This window comes from Mytilus galloprovincialis, chromosome 2 (assembly GCF_965363235.1).
Source record: "Mytilus galloprovincialis chromosome 2, xbMytGall1.hap1.1, whole genome shotgun sequence".
NCBI classification, from domain to species: domain Eukaryota; kingdom Metazoa; phylum Mollusca; class Bivalvia; order Mytilida; family Mytilidae; genus Mytilus; species Mytilus galloprovincialis.
In genome coordinates, this window is record NC_134839.1 from 43,053,438 (window position 1) to 43,074,547 (window position 21,110).

Below are 21,110 nucleotides of genomic sequence, written 5' to 3' on the forward strand. Positions count from 1 at the left end.
TAAGAATGAATGATTGATGAACGCACGTTACACGGTTAAGAATGAATGAACGATGCACGCACTTTACACGGAAAACACAGGGAATAATGAATGATGAGCACACAATTGGTACACGCACATAACACAATGTACGCATGGTAAAATGGTCAGTTTGAATTTTAGAAGGTCTGTACTATGAACACATTCTTGTTATTAGGTAATTTCTTCTATTTTAGAAAAATCATATTAAAACAAAAATCAAATGACCTACTGATTGTTGATAATATCATAATTTTGCAGACAGAACAATTACAGTACATGCACATAAATGACGAGATGACTCCTTACTCTGTGATTCCTATGTGTTACCCTGAAAATGGAAAAATGCTATCTGATTGGCCGGATCATTTAGCACAAAATGTGTACAGGTAAATATATATTTATTTTAGTTTTGAAATTCTTGAAAACTGCATGTTTAATGGAACATGCTCATTGAGTTGAAGATAATGCAAAACTCATTCATAAAAAAAAACACTAATACAAGACAAATCACAGATAATCTTGTACATGTCTAAAAAAAATAGTTCTTTATTGCAGTTCTGTTTGCATTGCCAAAAATATTACAATAGTTTTTCAATTTACAGGTTTAACTAGATAAACTTTACCTGTCATGTTTTTATACGACCAAAAAAAATTGCAGCTGCAGCGTCATTTGAAGACATTTGGTTTCCAACAATAACTTTAGTATAAGTAAATAGAACTGTAAGAAAATTTAAACACAAGATTTGAAACCACAAAAGGAAGGTTGGGATTGATTTTGGCAGTTGTGGTACCAACAGTTTAGGAATTGGTGTCCAAAAAGGGGCTCAAATTAGCAAATTTATATGACCGCAAAAAAACCTTTGTGATCGTATAATGGTATGATGTCGTCGTCGTCATTTGAAGACACATTGGTTTCCGGACACTTACTTTAGTTTAAGTAATTGGATCTCTCTGAAATTTTTTAAGAAGGTTAAATACCACAAAAGGAAGGTTGGGATTGATTTTGGGGATGATGGTCCCAACTGTTTAGGATTTAGGGGCCCAAAACAAGCATTTATCTTGTTTCAGGACAATAACTTGTGTATAAGTATTTTAATTGCTCTGAAATTATACAACAATGTTTAATACCACAAGTATTATGTTAAGGGTTATGGGGCAAACAGTTTAGGAATTAGGGGCCAAAATCAAGCATTTTTCTAGTTGCCGGACAATAACTTGTGTTTAACTGTATGGATCGATCTCTGACATTGAACCACATATATGTGATTCTTTTGGCGGGAGTCAAAATTTCCCGCTTTTCAGACCCTCTTACGTCCCTCCTGTTAAAATTTGAAATCTTCCGCTTTCTGAAAATGTTAACCTAGAAAATTTTCAGTAGACATTTTTGTTTATGAAATTTACACAGACAGTCTAGAAGAAGTCAGAGAAACTCGAAATTGATATGGGTAAAGTCCGAGTAAACAGGATGTCACCATTTCCTGTTATGATTTTGTTTCAAAAGGTATTAGGCAATTAGCGTCGTGTTATCAATGAAGGTGTTTAGGATTAGACTGTGTATATAACAATAAACAATAATAGACAATTGTCAATACCTGGTGATAACTAGCAAGTTTAAGACACATGCCTGGATGATTAAAAGTGAAATATTGACAATAGATTAGTTGTATAAACAACAACTTTATTCTTTAATTTGATGCTGTTGAAAAAATTCTGCAAGGATCAGTAACTGAACCTCAGAGACAAATAAGATCAACTCAAATATGATATTTATGGCTTGTATTCTATCAAAGCCAATGGAATACTTATATAAGAATGTTCGTCTTGGACAATTCTATTTTTATTATGCCCCACCTACGATAGTAGAGGGGCATTATGTTTTCTGGTCTGTGCCTCCGTTCATCCGTCTGTCTGTCCCGCTTCAGGTTAAAGTTTTTGGTCAAGGTAGTTTTTGATGAAGTTGAAGTCCAATCAACTTGAAACTTAGTATACATGTGCCCTATGATATGATCTTTCTAATTTAAATGCCAAATTAGAGTTTTTACCCCAATTTTACAGTTCACTGAACATAGAAAATGATAGTGCAACTTTTCAGGTTAAAGTTTTTGGTCAAGGTAGTTTTTGATAAAGTAGAAATCCAATCAACTTGAAACTTAGTGTACATGTTCCCTTTGATAACATCATTCTAATTTTAATGCCAAATAAGATAATTTATTCCAAATTCACGGTCCACTAGACATAGAAAATGATAGTGCGAGTGGGGCATCCGTGTACTGTGGACACATTCTTGTTTTTTATAATTTGACAAAATGCAAAACGTATGTTATCACCAATTACCCCAGCAGAAAATAATAAAAAAAAGAATACCAAATTCAACTCTGTCTGGAGATATGATTTCAAATGTTGCAAGTCCAGTGCCAAGGGTCAAGACCATGCTTACTTCCATTCATGCAAAGCTAACTATGGTGGCCCTAATGACTTAACCAAATATGGAGACAGTTACCCAACACTAAGCCAACAACTATATCATTTTAACACCTTCTGTTACTAGTATGATCAGTAGTGGTACCAAAAGTTGACAATACAGCTTAAGCAGAGATACTTTGTGTTAACTATGTATGATGGCTAATCACCTTATCTTGAACTATACATAATAATTTTTTTATCAAGTTAAAATGGCTATACAGGTGTTTAAAGGTATGGAATCATTGCTTTGTTAATAAAAAAGAAAAATTGCACTTCAAACACCAAAAAAAAAAAAAATTGCGTTTGTCGATAAAAGGTCAATTTAAAATCTCCAGTTATGAAGCCCAAACTCCAGCTGAAAATTTCCCAATCTCCAGTTGTGGCTTGACAACTCTGTCACATTTCTGGAACCACAAGGTTCCATATAACAAAAGCAAGGCTGGGATTTAGTTTGGGGTTAATTGACCCAAACATGTAGGAATTGGGGGCCAAAAAGAAGCATTTTTTTAGTTTCCAGACAATAACTTGTGTTTAAGTGTATGGATCTCTCTGAAATCATACTACAAGGTTCCATACTACAAAGGAAAGGCTGGGATTGAGTTTTGGGGTTAATGCTCCAAGGGGAGTTTTAATAAGTTGGAGGGTGATTTTTTGTTTACCATTTTTTTAAAGGATTCATATTATTTTTAGAAATCTTCAATTGCACAATATTGCGCAATAGATTTGTAAAGATCTTTGACCACATTTATTTTGTGTCAGAAACCTATATTATGTCAAAAATTTTATAACAATCCAAATTTATACAGTATCAAGCTTAAATATTGTGTCCAAATTTGCCCCAACTGTTCAGGGTTTGACCTCTGTGGTCGTATGAGGCTACACTCAGCGAAGCATTTTATTGTAGTTTCCAGTCAATAACTTGTGTGTAAGTGTATGGATATTTCTGAAATTGTACCACAAGTTTTCATATCACAAATGGAAGGCTGGGATTGAGTTTTAGGGTAACTGCTTTTTGCAAAAAGAGGTCAAAAACAAGCTTTTTAGCTCACAGGGCCTAAAGGGTCCGTGAACCAAGATGGCTAAAAATAGAACATAGGGGATAAAATGTTGATTTTGGCTTATATCTCTGAAACCAAAGCATTTAGGGCAAATCTGACATGTGGTAAAATTGTTTATCAGGTCAAGATCTATCTTGGGTATCAAGTTAAAAGAAAAGTGTCCGTGAACCAAGATGGCTAAAAATAGAACATAGGGGATAAAATTTATTTTGGCTTATATCTCTGAAACCAAAGCATTTAGGGCAAATCTGACGTGTGGTAAAATTGTTTATCAGGTCTATCTATCTGTCCTGAAATTGAAATTTTCAGAAGAATTGGACAACCAGTTGTTGGGTTGCTGCCCCTTAATTGGTAATTTTAAGGAAATTTTTCAGTTTTTGGTTATCTTGAATATTATTATACGACCCCAAAAAAATTTTGGGTTCGTATAATGGTTTGATGTCGTCGTCAGTGTCGTCTGCGTCGTCGTCTGAAAAACACTTTGGTTTCCGGATAATAACTTTAGTTTAAGTGAATAGATCTTAATGAAATTTTTCAGAAGGTTCAATACCACAAAAGGAAGGTTGGGATTTATTTTGAGGATGATGGTCCCAACCGTTTAGGTATTAAGGGCCAAAAAGGGGCCAAAACAAGCATTTTGCTAGTTTCAGGATAATAACTTGTTTACAAGTATTTCAATTGCTCTGAAATTATACCGCAATGTTTAAAATCACAAGTAGAAGGTTTGGATTCATTTAAGGGGTTATGGGGCAAAAGTTAAGGAATTGAGGGCCAAAAAGGGGCCAAAACAAGCATTTTTCTAGTTTCCAGACAATACCTTGTGTGTAATTGCATGGATCTCTATGAAATTGTACCACAATGTACCATATAACAAAGGGGAGGCTGGGATTAAGTTTTGGGTCAATTGCCCAAAATATGTAGGAATTAAGGGCCAAAAAAGGGCCAAAAAGAAGCATGTTTCTAGTTTCCAAACAATCATGACAATAACTTGTGTTTAAGTGAATGGATCTCTCTGAAATCATACTACAAGGTTCAATATTACAAAGGAAAGCATGGGATTGAGTTTAAGGGTTATTGCTCCAAGGGGGGGTTTCAATAAATTGGAGGGGGACGATCTCAGTTTACCATTTTTTTAAGGGATTTTTTTTTTATTTCAATATTTTTCAAATTTCAAATTTTGAAAAGTTTCAATAAGAAATATTCAATTGCACAGTATTTTGCAATAAATGTGTTAGATCTTGAACCACATTAATTTTGTGGCAAAAACCTATATTATGTCAAAAATTTGATCACAATCAAAATTCAGACAGTATCAAGCTTAAATATTGTGACCAAACTTGCCCCAACTGTTCAGGGTGCGACCACTGGGGTCGTATAAAGCTGCGCCCTGCGGAGCACCTGGTTATAGATAGAGATAATTGTAAACAGCAATATTGTTCAGCAAAGTAAAATCTACAAATAAGTCAACATGACAAAAATGGTCAATTCACCCCTTAAGGTAGTTCACTTGTCATGTTTTGGATTTTATGTCAGATTTTTGGAATCCTCTGGTTTTATCCATTTGAATGCCTTAAAAAAAAATTGCCAATTGACCCCTTTTTTCTCATCACTTGGGGTCTGTCGTCTGTCGTCCGGCGTCCGTCGTCTGTCGTCCGTAAACTTTTACAAAAATCTTCTCCTCTGAAACTATTGGGCCAAATTTAACCAAACTTGGCCACAATCATTCTTAGGGTATCTAGTTTAAAAAATGTGTCAGATGACCTGGCCATCAAACCAAGATGGCCGCCAAGGCTAAAAATAGAACACAGGGGTAAAATGTATATTTTGGCTTATATCTTTAAAACCAAAGCATTTGGAGCAAATCTGACATGAGGTAACATTGTTCATCAAGTCAAGATCTATCTGCCCTGAAATTTTCAGACAAATCGGACAACCTGTTGTTGGGTTGCTGCCCCTGAATTGGTAATTTTAAGGAAATTTTGCAGTTTTTTTATGCCGCAAAAATTAAAATTTTTCATTGAATATTGCTATCACGTTGGCGTCGTCGTCGGCGTCGTCCGAATACTTTTAGTTTTCGCACTCTAACTTTAGTAAAAGTGAATAGAAATCAACGAAATTTTGACACAAGGTTTATGACCACAAAAGGAAGGTTGAGATTGATTTTGGGAGTTTTGGTCCCAACATTTTAGGAATTAGGGGCCAAAAAGGGCCCAAATACGCATTTTCTTGGTTTTCGCACTACAACTTTAGTTTAAGTGAATAGAAATCTATAAAATTTTGACACAAGGTTTATGACCACAAAAGGAAGGTTGGGATAGATTTTGGGAGTTTTGGTTCCAACAGTTTAGGAATTAGGGGCCAAAAAAGGGCCCAAATAAGCATTATTCTTGGTTTTCGCACAATAACTTTAGTATAAGTAAATAGAAATCAGTGAAATTTAAACACAAGGTTTATGACCACAAAAGGAAGGTTGGGATTGATTTTGGGAGTTGAGGTCCCAACAGTTTAGGAATTAGGGGCCAAAAAGGGGCCCAAATAAGCATTATTCTTGGTTTTCGCACCATAACTTAAGTATAAGTAAATAGAAATCTATGAAATTTAAACACAAGGTTTATGACCATAAAAGGAAGGTTGGGTTTGATTTTGGGAGTTTTGGTCCCAACAGTTTAGGAATAAGGGACCCAAAGGGTCCAAAATTGAACTTTGTTTGATTTCATCAAAAATTGAATAATTGGGGTTCTTTGATATGCCAAATCTAACTGTGTATGTAGATTCTTAATTTTTGGTCCCGTTTTCAAATTGGTCTACATTAAAGTCCAAAGGGTCCAAAATTAAACTAAATTTGATTTTAACAAAAATTGAATTCTTGGGCTTTTTTGATATGCTGAATCTAAACATGTACTTAGATTTTTGTTTATGGGCCCAGTTTTCAAGTTGGTTCAAATTAGGATCCAAAATTATTATATTAAGTATTGTGCAATAGCAAGAAATTTTCAATTGCACAGTATTCAGTAAAAGCAAGAAATCTTCAATTGCACAGTATTGTGCAATAGCAAGAAATTTTCAATTGCTCAGTATATTTTCAATTGCGCAATAGTCAGAAATATCTAATTGCACAATATTGTGCAATAGCAAGAAATTTTCAATTGATTGGAGTTATCTTCCTTTGTCCAGAATAGAAATTGAGTCAACTTAAATCATTGTTTTATACAATATACAATGTATATTCACTTTTACTACCAACTGATAAATTAAAACAATCTTTACCATTCAGTGATAACAAGCACCTTTTGTTACATTTTAATATTTTAGGATGTATTTAAATGAGTAGTTATTGTTGCAAACTCCATTAGAAATTTGAATTGAGATCAGTTTTGGAAAAAGGGAAAGGGGGATGTGAAATAAATGGGGGGGGGTTACATTTTTCTCATTTCAGATTTCATAAATAAAAAGAAAATTTCTTCAAACATTTTTTTGAGAGGATTAATATTCAACAGCATAGTGAATTGCTCAAAGGCAAAAAAAATTTTTTAAGTTCATTAGACCACATTCATTCTGTGTCAGAAACCTATGCTGTGTCAACTATTTAATCACAATCCAAATTTAGAGCTGTATCCAGCTTGAATGTTGTGTCAATACTTGCCCCAACCGTTCAGGGTTTAACCTCTGCGATCGTATAAAGCTGCGCCCTGTGGAGCATCTGGTTGGTTATTATCTTGAATACTATTATAGATAAAGATAAACTGTAAACAGCAATAATGTTCAGCAAAATAAGACCTACAAATAAGTCAACATTACCAAAATTGTCAGTCAACCCCTTAAGGAGTTATTGCCCTTTATAGTCAATTTTAACAACTTTTTCGTCATTTTTTGTAACTTGTACAAAAATCTTTTTCTCTGAAACTACTGGGCCAAATATAAACTGACTTGGCCACAATCATAATTGTGGTATATAGTTTTAAAAATGTGTCCCATGACCCGAACCTACCAAACAAAATGGCCGACATGGCTAAAATTAGAACATAGTCATAGTTGTAAAATGCAGTTTTTGCTTTATATCTTTGAAACTAAGACATTTAGGGCAAATCTTTTCAGATTTAAATGTTCATCAGAATAAGATATATTCCCTCACAAATTTTCAGATGAATCCTACAACCTGTTGTTGGGTTGCTGCCCTAAATTTGGTAATTTTATGGAAATTTTGCAGTTTTTGGTTAGTATCTTGAATACTATTATAGATAGAGATAAACTGTTTACAGCAATAATGTTCAGCAAAGTAAGATCTACAAATAAGTCAACATGACCAAAATTGTCAGAGAACTCCTTAAGGAGATTTTGTCCTTTATAGTCAATATTGAACAACTTTTCGTCATTTTTGTAACTTGTACAAAAATCTTCTTTATCTTCTTTTCTAAAACTATGGGCCAAATTTAACCAAACTTGGCCACAATCGTTACTAGGGTATCTATTTTTAAAAAGTGTCTAATGACCCCGCTTACCAACCAAGATGGCCGACATCAGTAAATACAGTAACAGGTGAGCGACACAGGCTCTAGTTTTCTTTTTATAAATCTTTTACATGTATAATGATAAGCCATCTGTAAAAGTCTTGTAAGATATTAATTATTTTTAAATAGTTTTTGAAAACTTAAACTTAACACTTTCACTACTGAATTTTATTTTTTTTGCGGGATTCCCTGGCCGATATTTATTTGCACGAGCAGTTTGCCTGACCGGGATTAATTTGACATGTGCTTCAGCAAAAACGACATCGTAGTTTTGGACATTGAAAACTCGGGAACTGTAGCGAGTTGTGCGGTCAAATTTTGATAAAATGTAGATAAATATCATAGGTTCAGCGTCCGTAACCTCTTTATAGAGTGAGAAGCAGTTTACCTTAAAAACGCGTATCGAAAACGTAGATTGATTGAGTTGGAAGATAATTTTTATCATTGCCTGCCGTATATCACTTTGACTTCCATTGGGCAACATTTCTTAAGCACATGTGTGTTTCAAAAATCTATTTCTATGAGCTTCTGAATTATTATCTTTCAAAACCCGTTTCCGTTTTCGTTTTCTTGGCAAAAATAATTGTAAATCGAGACTGTCGTTTACGTAGATTTTGGCCGCCATTTGTTTACGGTTTCGAAAGAAGAAAGATAACTTGGGCTTGATAATGGACAATAACTCTTCCAGACGAGTTGTATAATATCCAGCGTTGATGTGCTAATTAAAAATATTTTTTAACTGCAATAATAATCGATGCCCAAGAGAAAATAAATCTGGAATTCCACTGGAATCCCGGCTGGAATTTTGATGGGATTCCAAGTGGGATCCCACCTAATTCCACCGGGATAAAATTTCGGAAATCCAGCCCAAAATCCGGGAATTCCGATGCAAATCCCGGTTGAAATGTACTGGGATCCCACTGGGATATTGTGGGATTTCAATTGGGATCCCACTGGGATAAAATTTCGGGATTCCCGCAAAAGAAGCGGGATCCCGATGTAAATGTACTGGGATAAAATTTCGGGATTCCCGTAAAAGAAGCAGGATCCCGATGTAAATCCCAGTGGAAATATACTGGGATTCCTGGAAAAAAAAGCGGGATCCCAAAAATAAATCCCAGCGGGATATACATGCACCAATTCAAATTGAACTGCCACTGGGATTTCTGGGTTATTTATGCAAAATGATACATGTCATGTTCTCCCTTCTGTTAATTAATTTGCTGTCTCTGTACTTCCAACTAGTATTGCTGAGTAAATTATGGTAACTATTATCTGCATGCAATCTGTTCTGTTGGCAGCTCCATTTAAAAATATCATTAAATCCCCTAAAAGTATCAAAAAAATCCACAAAGAATCATTTGTTCAATACGTTTTGAAGCAACAAATTCAATAGAAATATTATTGCATGTTTATACAGTAGCAAATAATTATGAAGTCTTTGAAGGCTATTTGAATTTTTTTGGCAAATTAATTACCCTCCCCCTATTTTATCCACTGAAAATAAATAACTAGCGACTTATTATTTTCACCAAATAAACATATACACAACTGAATTAAATTTTTACATACCTACTAGTTATGCCTATTATGTGACAACAAGTTTATTCATTGTATATATGTTAAAAATAAATATATTTTCAGTTCATGCTTTCAGACTTTCTGATGTTGATTTGCTCAAATAAAAACCATAAAAAATCATAGATCCTCAATAAATTATTTTTATAATCATTATATGCACATATACAGATGTTAAATTAAATTATTAATGCACTTATCTGAAAACATCTGCATTATCTTGTTCCTCCGTAAATCCTGATCAGCGTAATCAGATTTTGATGACGTTTTTACCAGTACACTAACGTCGAATCTCAAATTATATCGGCCAGAAGTTGATCTGTCTCCGTAACGGTATTATAAATAAATTAAAGGTATCGCATAAAAGTATTAATTATACTGGCCAGTTTTTACTAAATATAAGAAAATTATACTTTATTAATCGGCACATGGTGCATGCGGATCCCGGATAAGATAGTGGCCGCATTATTTAGGACAGTATTTTCTAGGGTCGAACTGGTCAGTACAGTTGAAAACAAAGCACGAGGTTATGATTTTTATACCCCCGCTTTAAAAAAGGGGGGGGTATACTGTTTTACCTCTGTCTGTCAGTCCGTCCGTCCATTAGTCCATCAGTCCGTCCGTCCGTCAGTCAGTCCGTCCCATGAAACTTTTGTCACATTTTTCTCAGGAACTACACATCCACCCTTTCTGTAATTTGGTGTCAACATTTATATATGTCAGCCATACCGTGTGATGCGTTTTCAGATTCATCACTTGACAACTTTCTGTTTACCGAACACTTGTCTGATTTTACACATGATAGCCAAGTTGAAAATTTTCGTCACATTTTTCTCAGGAACTACAATACAAGGATTTCTGAAATTTGGTTTCAGGATTTATATAAGTCAGGTATACTGTGTGATGCGTTTTCAGATTCATCACTCGACAACTTCCTGTTTACCAAACACTTGTATGATTTTACACATGATAACCAAGTTAAAAATTTTCGTCACATTTTTCTCAGCAACTACAATACAAGGATTTCTGAAATTTGGTTTCAGGATTTTTATAAGTCAGCTATACCGTGTGATGCGTTTTCAGATTCATCACTTGACAACTTCCTGTTTACCGAACACTTGCATATTTTTACACTATTAATATTATCCACTTGCGGCGGGGGTATCATCAGTGAGCAGTAGCTCGCAGTTTCACTTGTTTTTACAGTTTGCATAAGTTGAGAAATCAAAGTTTTACGATGTCGATCATTATCTTATCATTGATGCCGGACGACAAGTAATAGAAACGCACTTATGGGAACTTGGGGAACATCAGAAACGCCCAAGCTTGTCTGGCAAAACACTCGTTGACATTTCTCGGACGCCCTGCCATTTTTATCGCGAAAATCTCGGCATTTTTCTGACTTATAAATATCTGTCAAACTGAATATTAAGTGACACTTAAATGTGATTGGCTTCACCTGACAGCTTTGGTGTCATACACATTGTTAATTAACACCAATAAGGCCAAAAAAAAAAATAGGTGTGTTTCCTGTTGCATGCCCCAAAAAATTAGGGTCGGTAGGTAGGTATTTTTTTTTTTTTTTTTTTTTTTTTTTTTTTTTTTTACTGGCCTGCTTCGGTTGTTTTTTGTGTATTTTTAAAATATACCTTGTACATGAAACAGATGAAAGGCCGGGTGGGGGGTAGATAATGATGAAGGTAGAATTCTGGGACAGACAACATTTATAGAGTATGATGTCATGAATTCTACCCTGAAAGATATTGGACTAAAGTTATAGATTTCAATTGACACTATTTGATAAAAGTTCAAAAGTGTCAGATTCTGGAACAACACACTTGAATTTAAAGTCCCTCACATTAAAAACTAAAGCTGCACAACTTCCCCAACTGTCAATGTGGGAGATATTTCATGGTTTTTTCCAGTCACAGTAAATTCATTGTTCTTTAATCCAAAGTCATGATACTGATTGAATATATCAATAAAGGTGGTAGAATTAGAAAATGGGGCTATTATACTTTTTTTCTCGTTCCTGTGTGGACACTCATCGATTGTTATTGATAACACACTTTGACTGATGGCCATAGCAGAAGCCATGCCGTTGTTTGACTTCAATCTGTATCACACAAATGCTTACTGTATTAAAATTTTATTTGAAATCAAACGTTTAAAAGATGCCATTCAAAGGCTATACTAAACAAAAACCGTTTCCGGAAAAAAACGAAAAAAATCCGGATTTTTTTTTTTTTTTTTTTTTTCCGGGAAAAAAAGTTAGGGTCGGCGCCAAAAAATTAGGGTCAGTCGGGCGACCGGAAACACACCTATTTTTTTTTTTGGCCTAACCTGTACTTGATGTTATCAGAGACATATATAAAAATAAAATTGAAAATGGAAATGGGGAATGTGTCAAAGAGACAACAACCCGACCACAGAAACCAAACACTTACATATTTTCAACAACATAATTATGGTTCATACAATTTCCCGTTTTAACTAGACTGGGATCCCAGCTTCAGACAGTCATCCCGATTGGGATCCCAGTTTTAAACAGTTCCGATTGGGATCCCAGCTTCAGACAGTTACCCCGATTGGGATCCCAGTGTTCGATATTTATCCCGTTTCATCTTGACTGGAATCCCGGCTTCAGACAGTTATCCCGAATGGGATCCCGGTTTCAAATATTTATCCCGAATGGGATCCCGCCTCCAGATGCTTATCCCGGTTTATCCCGACAATTTCACCGGGATTGCATTGAGACCCCATTGGATCCCGTTTTCGTTTTCTCTTGGGTGGAACTTCTTTACTTTATGACTTAACCCCAGTAATGCCTTAATTCTTCCACATGTGAATGAGATAAAGCTTTCCAATAAATCAGAGTAAATGAACCCAAAAAGTGAAAAAAATCCATGGAATTTCCAATAAATTTGATTTGGGTCATGGGGGTTGTAGTATATAAAAAAATATTTAAGCATAAATAAATGTACTACACATAAGCAAATGGAATCACCAGCCCAGTAGTCAGCACTTCTGTGTTGACATGAATATCAATTATGTGGTCATTTTTATAAATTTCCTGTTTACAAAACTTTGAATTTTTGAAAAAACTAAGGATTTTCTTATCCCAGGCATAGATTACCTAAGCCGTATTTGGCACAACGTTATATGACTATGTAGTCAAAATTTAGGATGTATAAGATTACATAAAATTGACAAATACATCAACTGTTGTTTGTAAAAGCAGCACAAATAAATACCAAAAGCTGACAATTAATATTTTATAAATTTATTTTCATCATAGTTAAATTTATAAATCACATGCAGTAGAGGTAAAGAAGATAATATATGCAGACAACTTATAACTGGGTACTGTTTTATTTAAACTCATGATATGTACACACAGATTCAAGTCATTGAAAACTAGTGCCAAAAAGGGATTAAAATACATCATGTACATGTTTTACTGCAAAATGCAGTTTTAAAATTCATTGATGGAAAGCTACATCAGGGAGCTGATATAGTTTGTAATAACATTTGGAAGCTATAAAATTTGTTTTAGTTTATATTATGCTGCGTATTCGTTGAATAGGAGGATTCATATCTTAAATTTTGATTTTGAAATTGAGTGAGGACAATGGAAACTATTTTTATTTTATTTTCTGTTGATATTGTTGGGCTATTTAATGGAATGGTTTGTCAAGAAGTGAATAAAAATTACTTGAGTGAGGTTGTTATACTATAACCATTGTTACCAGTCTATTAATTAATCTATTACATCCATCAGCAAGTGTTACTTACATATAAGCTATATATATATTAATGTGGTATGAAGATACCTGCTTATGTGTACTAGTCCCATAAACAGTGTAAATTTAAGAAGCTGACTTACAAGGTAACAGCTACAAGACCCTAATGTGGTCCCATTGTCCCATTTCCAATTTGATCAGTTTTTTCTCTTACTCCTTACTACATGTACTACATGTATATGACTTGGCATCTGAGAGAAGAAGCAATTTATATACCATTTGAAGTCCCTTTTTGAACAGAAAAAAGATGTTTCCTAAGTGTTAAAAATGGTTGCTTATACTGTATGCGCAATAACAAGAATTCTTCAATTGAAAACGAATACAAATACATGTGTCAGAAATCTATAGCTATATTATGTTGAATAGTGTGTTTAAACTTTCACCAACTGTTCAGGGTTTGATCTTTGCAGTAGTATCAGGCTGCGCTCAGTGAAGCATTTCATTCTTTATTATACCCCCCCTTTGAAAAAAGGGGGGTATACTGTTTTACCTCTGTCTGTCTGTCCGTCCGTCCCATGAATATTTTCGTCGCATTTTTCTCAGGAACTATAATGCCAGGATTTCTGAAATTTGGTTTCAGGGTTTATATAAGTCAGCTATACTGTGTGATGCGTTTTCAGATTCATCACTCGACAACTTCCTGTTAACCGAACACTTGTATCATTTTACACATGATTGCCAAGTTGAAAATTTTCGTCGCATTTTTCTCAGGAACTACAATGCCAGGATTTCTGAAATTTGGTTTCAGGGTTTATATAAGTCAGCTATACCATGTGATGCCTTTTCAGATTCATCACTCGGCAACTTCCTGTCTACCGAACACTTGTATCGTTTTACACATGATGGCCAAGTTGAAAATTTTCGTCGCATCTTTCTCAGGAACTACAATGCCAGGATTTCTGAAATTTGGTTTCTGGGTTTATATAAGTCAGCTATACCGTGTGATGTGTTTTCAATTTCATCACTCTGCAACTTCCTGTTTACCGAACACTTACATATTTTTACACTATTAACGTTATCCACTTGCAGTGGGGGTATCATCAGTGAGCAGTATCTGACAGTTGTGAAGTGTTGCATACTTCTCTACAGGGTGTCTTCTGGCTATTTCTACATTTTGTATTTTTCTATTCTGGCTATTCCTACATGGGGGATTAGTGGAAGAACAAAAGATGTTGTTATTGCAAAATATGTTGTTTTAGTCATTAGTCTCTAATTAGGTCCCAGGTAACTTTAACTGTGGATTTTAAATAAAATAACTATTTGAAATTAATGTAAAAAATGTTGTTTATTTTTTGGTAGTTGGAAAACCCGTATCAAGTATTATAATAAAGTGTTTCTAATATGGAATTTCTTGAAAATAAAATCATTTTAAAGAAAAGGTAGTTAAAGCATTTAATAGTACCCACCAATCTCAAGTTCAGGTTCAAAGATTTGAATGGTTTAATTAATTTTTGAATAATTTATAAATAATGATTTTAAACAACAAATCATTTAGAAGGTTGACATAATAAACTAAAGAAGTTAGTCAATGCACCACACCCTAACATCTTCAGCATGATCAAGTTGTTGAGTCAAGAAGAAGCCTTCCTTGCTCTTGCTTCACACTTATCAATACAGAATTGGTGGTAAACATGATCCAAGAAAGAGAAAATATACAGGGAAATAGATGACAGACTTTGTGAGGTTTTTTTTCTAAATCCATAGGATGTCAGATGTGAACAGCTTGATATTTTAGTCTGAGATGCATGAATTTTTTTATTAGTTATTGGATTTAAACTAGCTGTCAGTACTCTCAGATCTGTACAAATTATTGTTTTGTTGTGGGGATAGGAAGGTTGGGATTGATTTTTGGAGTTGAGGTCACAACAGTTTATGAATTAGGGGCCAAAAAGGGGCCCAAATAAGCATTATTTTTGGTTTTTGCACCATAACTTTAGTATAAGTAAATAGAAATCTATGAAATTTAAACACAAGGTTTATGACCATAAAAGGAAGGTTGGGTTTGATTTTGGAAAATTTTTTTTGGAAAAATTTTTCGTCGTATATTGCTATCACGTTGGCGTCGTCGTCTGTGTCGTCGTCGTCGTTGCGTCCGAATACTTTTAGTTTTCGCACTCTAACTTTAGTAAAAGTGAATGGAAATCTATGAAATTTTAACACAAGGTTTATGACCACAAAAGGAAGGTTGGTATTGATTTTGGGAGTTTTGGTCCCAACATTTTAGGAATTAGGGGCCAAAAAGGGCCCAAATAAGCATTTTCTTGGTTTTCGCACTATAACTTTAGTTTAAGTTAATAGAAATCTATGAAATTTTGACACAAGGTTTATGACCACAAAAGAACGGTTGGGATTGATTTTGGGAGTTTTGGTTTCAACATTTTAGGAATTAGGGGCCAAAAAAGGGCCCAAATAAGCATTATTCTTGGTTTTCGCACAATAACTTTAGTTTAAGTAAATAGAAATCAATGAAATTTAAACACAATGTTAATGACTACAAAAGGAAGGTTGGTATTGATTTTGGGAGTTTAGGTCCCAACAGTTTAGGAATTAGGGGCCAAAAAGGGACCCAAATAAGCATTTTTCTTGGTTTTCGCACCATAACGTTAGTATAAGTAAATAGAAATCTATGAAATTTAAACACAAGGTTTATGACCATAAAAGGAAGGTTGGTATTGATTTTGGGAGTTTTGGTCCCAACAGAATAAGGGGCCCAAAGGGTCCAAAATTAAACTTTGTTTGATTTCATCAAAATTGAATAATTGGGGTTCTTTCATATGCCGAATCTAACTGTCATGACTGTGTATGTAGATTCTTAACTTTTGGTCCCGTTTTCAAATTGGTCTACATTAAGGTCCAAATTGTGAAATAGCAAATTTTTTTTTAATTAGAGTTATCTTTCTTTGTCCAGAATAGTAAGCAAGAAATATCTAATTGCAAAATATTGTGCAATAGCAAGATTTTTTTTTAATTGGAGTTATCTTTCTTTGTCCAGAATCAACTTAAATCTTTGTTATATACAATATACAATGTATATTCACTTTTTACTACCAACTGATAAATTAAAATAATCTTTACCATTCAGTGATAACAAGCAGTTTTTAGCTCACCTGGCCTAAAAGGCCATGTGAGCTTTTCTCATCACTTGGCGTCCGTCGTCGTCGTCGTCGTCGTTAACAATTTTTCAAACATCTTCTCCTCTGAAACTACTGAATGGATTTGAATGAAACTTAGCATGATTGTTCCTTAGATTATCCTGCACAAAGTGTGTGCTTCGATTTTTGATCCGTCAAAAAACATGGCCGTCGTTACTTAAAATAGAACATAGGGGTCAAATGCAGTTTTTGGCTTATATCTCAAAAACGAAAGCATTTAGAGCAAATCTGACATGGGGTAAAAATGTTCAATAGGTCAAGATCTATCAGCCCTGAAATTTTCAGATGAATCAAACAAACCATTGTTGGGTTGCTGCCACTTAATTGGTAATTTTAAGGAAATTTTGCAGTTTTTGGTCATTATCTTGAATATTATTATAGATAAAGATAAACTATAAACAGCAAAAATGATCAGCAAAGTAAGATCTACAAATAAGTTAATATGACCAAAATTGTCAATTGACCCCTTAAGGGGTTATTGTCCTTTAATGACAATTTTTCACAATTTGTTCATCATATTTGCTAACTTTAAAAAATCTTCTCCTCTGAAACTACTGAATGGATTTGAATGAAACTTAGCATGATTGTTCCTTAGATTATCCTGCACAAAGTGTGTGCTTTGATTTTTGATCCGTCAAAAAACATGGCCGCCGTTACTTAAAATAGAACATAGGGGTCAAATGCAGTTTTTGGCTTATATCTCAAAAACGAAAGCATTTAGAGCAAATCTGACATGAGGTAAAAATGTTCATTAGGTCAAGATCTATCAGCCCTGAAATTTTCAGATGAATCAAAAAACCATTGTTGGGTTGCTGCCACTTAATTGGTAATTTTAAGGAAATTTTGCAGTTTTTGGTCATTATCTTGAATATTATTATAGATAAAGATAAACTGTAAACAGCAAAAATGATCAGCAAAGTAAGATCTACAAATAAGTTAATATGACCAAAATTGTCAATTGACCCCTTAAGGGGTTATTGTCCTTTAATGACAATTTTTCACAATTTGTTCATCATATTTGCTAACTTTAAAAAATCTTCTCCTCTAAAACTACTTAACCAAATTCAACCAAACTTCAACTGAATGATCAGTAGGGTGTATAAAATAAAGTTTGTGCTTTATTTTTTATTTCGTCAAAAAACATGGCCGTCATGGCTAAAAATAAAACACAGGGTAAAATGCAGTTTTTGGCTCATATCTCAAAAACTCCAGCATTTAGAGCAAATAAGACAGAAGTTAAAGTATTTATTAGGTCAAGGTCTACCTGTCCTGAAATTTTCAGCCGAATTGGGTAACTGGTTTTTCAGGTATAATGCCCCTGAATTGATGATTTTAAAGAAATTTTGCAGTTTTTGGTTATTATCTTGAATATTATTATAGATACAGATAAACTGTTAATAGCAAAAATGTTAAGCAAAGTAAGATCTACAAATAAGTCAATTTGACCAAAATTGTCAATTGACCCCTTAAGGAGTTATTGCCCTTTAAAGACTTTTTTCACAATTTGTTCATCATGTTGACTTACTTTAAAAAATCTTCTCCTTTGAAACTGCTGCATCAATTTCAGCCAAACTTAGGCTAAATGAGTTTCAGAGTATCTAGTATAAATTTTATATTTCATTTCCTTGTATGTCAGAAACATAGCTCCTATGGCTAAAATAGAACATAGGAGAAAATGATTTTTTTTTTGCTTTTGAAGAAAATAGGACGATTCAAAGAACATTTAAATAAATTGAAAAGCCAAAATAATCATTGATGAGAGATTTAACCAAAAAAATTAAGGTGAGCGATTCAGGCTCTTGAGAGCCTCTTGTTTTACATCTTAATATTTTATGATGTATTTAAATGAGTAGTTATTGTTGCAAACTCCATTAGAAATTTTAATTGAGATTAGTTTTGGAATAAGGGAAAGGGGGATGTGATTAAAAAAATTGGGTTCAATTTTTCTCATTTGAAATTTCATAAATAGAAAAGAAAATTTCTTCAAACATTTTTTTGAGAGGATTAATATTCAACAGCATAGTGAATTGCTCTAAGAGAAAACAAAAATTTTAAGTTCCTTAGAACACATTCATTCTGTGTCAGAAACCTATGCTGTGTCAACTATTTAATCACAATCCAAATTTAGAGCTGAATCCAGCTTGAATGTTGTGTCCATACTTGCCCAAACCGTTCAGGGTTCAACCTCTGCGGTCGTATAAAGCTACGCCCTGCGGAGCATCTGGTTCTCATTTGAAATTTCATCAATAAAAAAGAAAATTTCTTCCAAAATTTTTTTGAGAGGATTAATATTCAACAGCATAGTGAATTGCTCTAAAAGAAAACAAAAATTTTAAGTTCATTAGAACACATTCATTCTGTGTCAGAAACCTATGCTGTGTCAACTATTTAATCACAATCCAAATTTAGAGCTGAATCCAGCTTGAATGTTGTGTCCATACTTGCCCCAACCGTTCAGGGTTCAACCTCTGCGGTCGTATAAAGCTACGCCCTGCGGAGCATCTGGTTAATTATTGGCCTAGTTTTCAAGTTGGTCCAAATTGGGGTCCAAAATTAAACTTTGTTTGATTTCATCAAAAATTGAATAAATGGGTTCTTTGATATGCCAAATCTAACTGTGTATGTAGATTCCTAATTTTTATACCCCCGCTTTAAAAAAGGGGGGGTATACTGTTTTACCTCTGTCTGTCAGTCCGTCCGTCCGTCAATCAGTCCGTCCGTCAGTCAGTCCGTCCCACAAAACTTTCGTCACATTTTTCTCAGGAACTACACATCCACCCTTTCTGTAATTTGGTATCAACATTTATATATGTCAGCCATACCGTGTGATGCGTTTTCAGATTCATCACTTGACAACTTCCTGTTTACCGAACACTTGTATGATTTTACACATGATAGCCAAATTGAAAATTTTCGTCACATTTTTCTCAGGAACTACAATACAAGGATTTCTGAAATTTGGTTTCAGGATTTATATAAGTCAGCTTTACTGTGTGATGCGTTTTCAGATTCATCACTCGACAACTTCCTGTTTACCGAACACTTGTATGATTTTACACATGATAGCCAAGTTGAAAATTTTGGTCACATTTTTCTCAGGAACTACAATACAAGGATTTCTGAAATTTGGTTTCAGGATTTATATAAGTCAGCTTTACTGTGTGATGCGTTTTCAGATTCATCACTTGACAACTTCCTGTTTACCGAACACTTGCATATTTTTACACTATTAATATTATCCACTTGCGGCGGGGGTATCATCAGTGAGCAGTAGCTCACAGTTTCACTTGTTGGTCCAGTTTTCAAATTGGTCTACATTAAGGTCCAAAGGGTCCAAAATTAAACTAAGTTTGATTTTATCAAAAATTTAATTCTTGGGCTTATTTGATATGCTTTATCTAAATATGTACTTTGATTTTTGATTTTGGGCCCAGTTTTCAAGTTGGTCCAAATCAGGATTCCATATCAAGTATTGTGCAATAGCAAGAAATTTTGAATTGCACAGTATTGCACAATAGCAAGAAATATCTAATTGCACAATATTGTGCAATAGCAATTAATTTTCAATTGGAGTTATCTTTCTTTGTATAGAATAGTAGTTGATTATATATGTTGGAAATTTGCCAGACATGACTATGATGTCATTTTCTATTTTTATTTGCCAATAACTTTATGTAAATAACTTCATTGGAAATTTGCCAATATAAAATGTTGCTGATGAAGCTTTTTTCCCTTATCTTATCGAAAATGTTTTTAGATAGTGTATGTTGGACATTTGCCAGACATGACTATGATCTCATTTTCTATTTTTATTTGCCAATAACTTTATGTAAATAACTTCATTGGAAATTTGCCAATATAAAATGTTTCTGATGAAGTTTTTTTTTATTGTTTTATACAATAAACAATGTATATTCACTTTTACTACCAACCAATCTTTACCATTCAGTGATAACAAGCAAATTATTTTACATTTTAATATTTTATGATGTATTTACAGTGAGTTGACTGTTAGTGTTGCTCTCCACCAATTGCAACTCATTCAAAATTTTGACCAAATTGCAATTTGTTTTATTAAACCAAATTGTTCAACTGGTCAGAATATTGAACAAATTGTTCAGTCAAAATGTGAAAGTGCAAGGTGATAAAATAAAATATACTTACAATCCTATAAGACTTTAACTCCACTTTAATGATGTTGTGACAAAATTAGTTTATCAGTTAGTATAGTTATATGATATTCATTTCCATGCTGAAGAGAAACTGTTTATTTTGAATTGCTATAAAGTTGTCCAAACTAAGCTTTCATACAGTTTTTCTTTCTAAAAGTATTTTATATTTATAAGAATCAGATATCATTTTAAATAAAACATCATATATTCAGTAAAATATGTGTGAAATAACAATATGCTATTGATAAGTTTTCAAGGGAGATAACCTAAAATATTATTCTTTTGAATAAAGACTTTTTGAAAGAAAAGTTATTATCTCCCCCATGGAAACTTCCTACAAACATATATTGCAATT

The 21,110-nt window shown here is 33.7% G+C and overlaps 1 protein-coding gene across 3 annotated transcripts in view; it reads left to right on the forward strand.

Moving 5' to 3' along the window:
* Positions 1-21,110, forward strand: part of LOC143063636 (PAN2-PAN3 deadenylation complex catalytic subunit PAN2-like) — a 295,154-nt gene that overhangs the window by 145,653 nt on the left and 128,391 nt on the right. For all 3 annotated transcript variants that reach the window (XM_076235882.1, XM_076235883.1, XM_076235885.1), the window contains one exon: positions 280-407. In XM_076235882.1, coding sequence (XP_076091997.1) covers positions 280-407 — 128 coding nt within the window. The remainder of the gene's footprint in view (positions 1-279; positions 408-21,110) is intronic.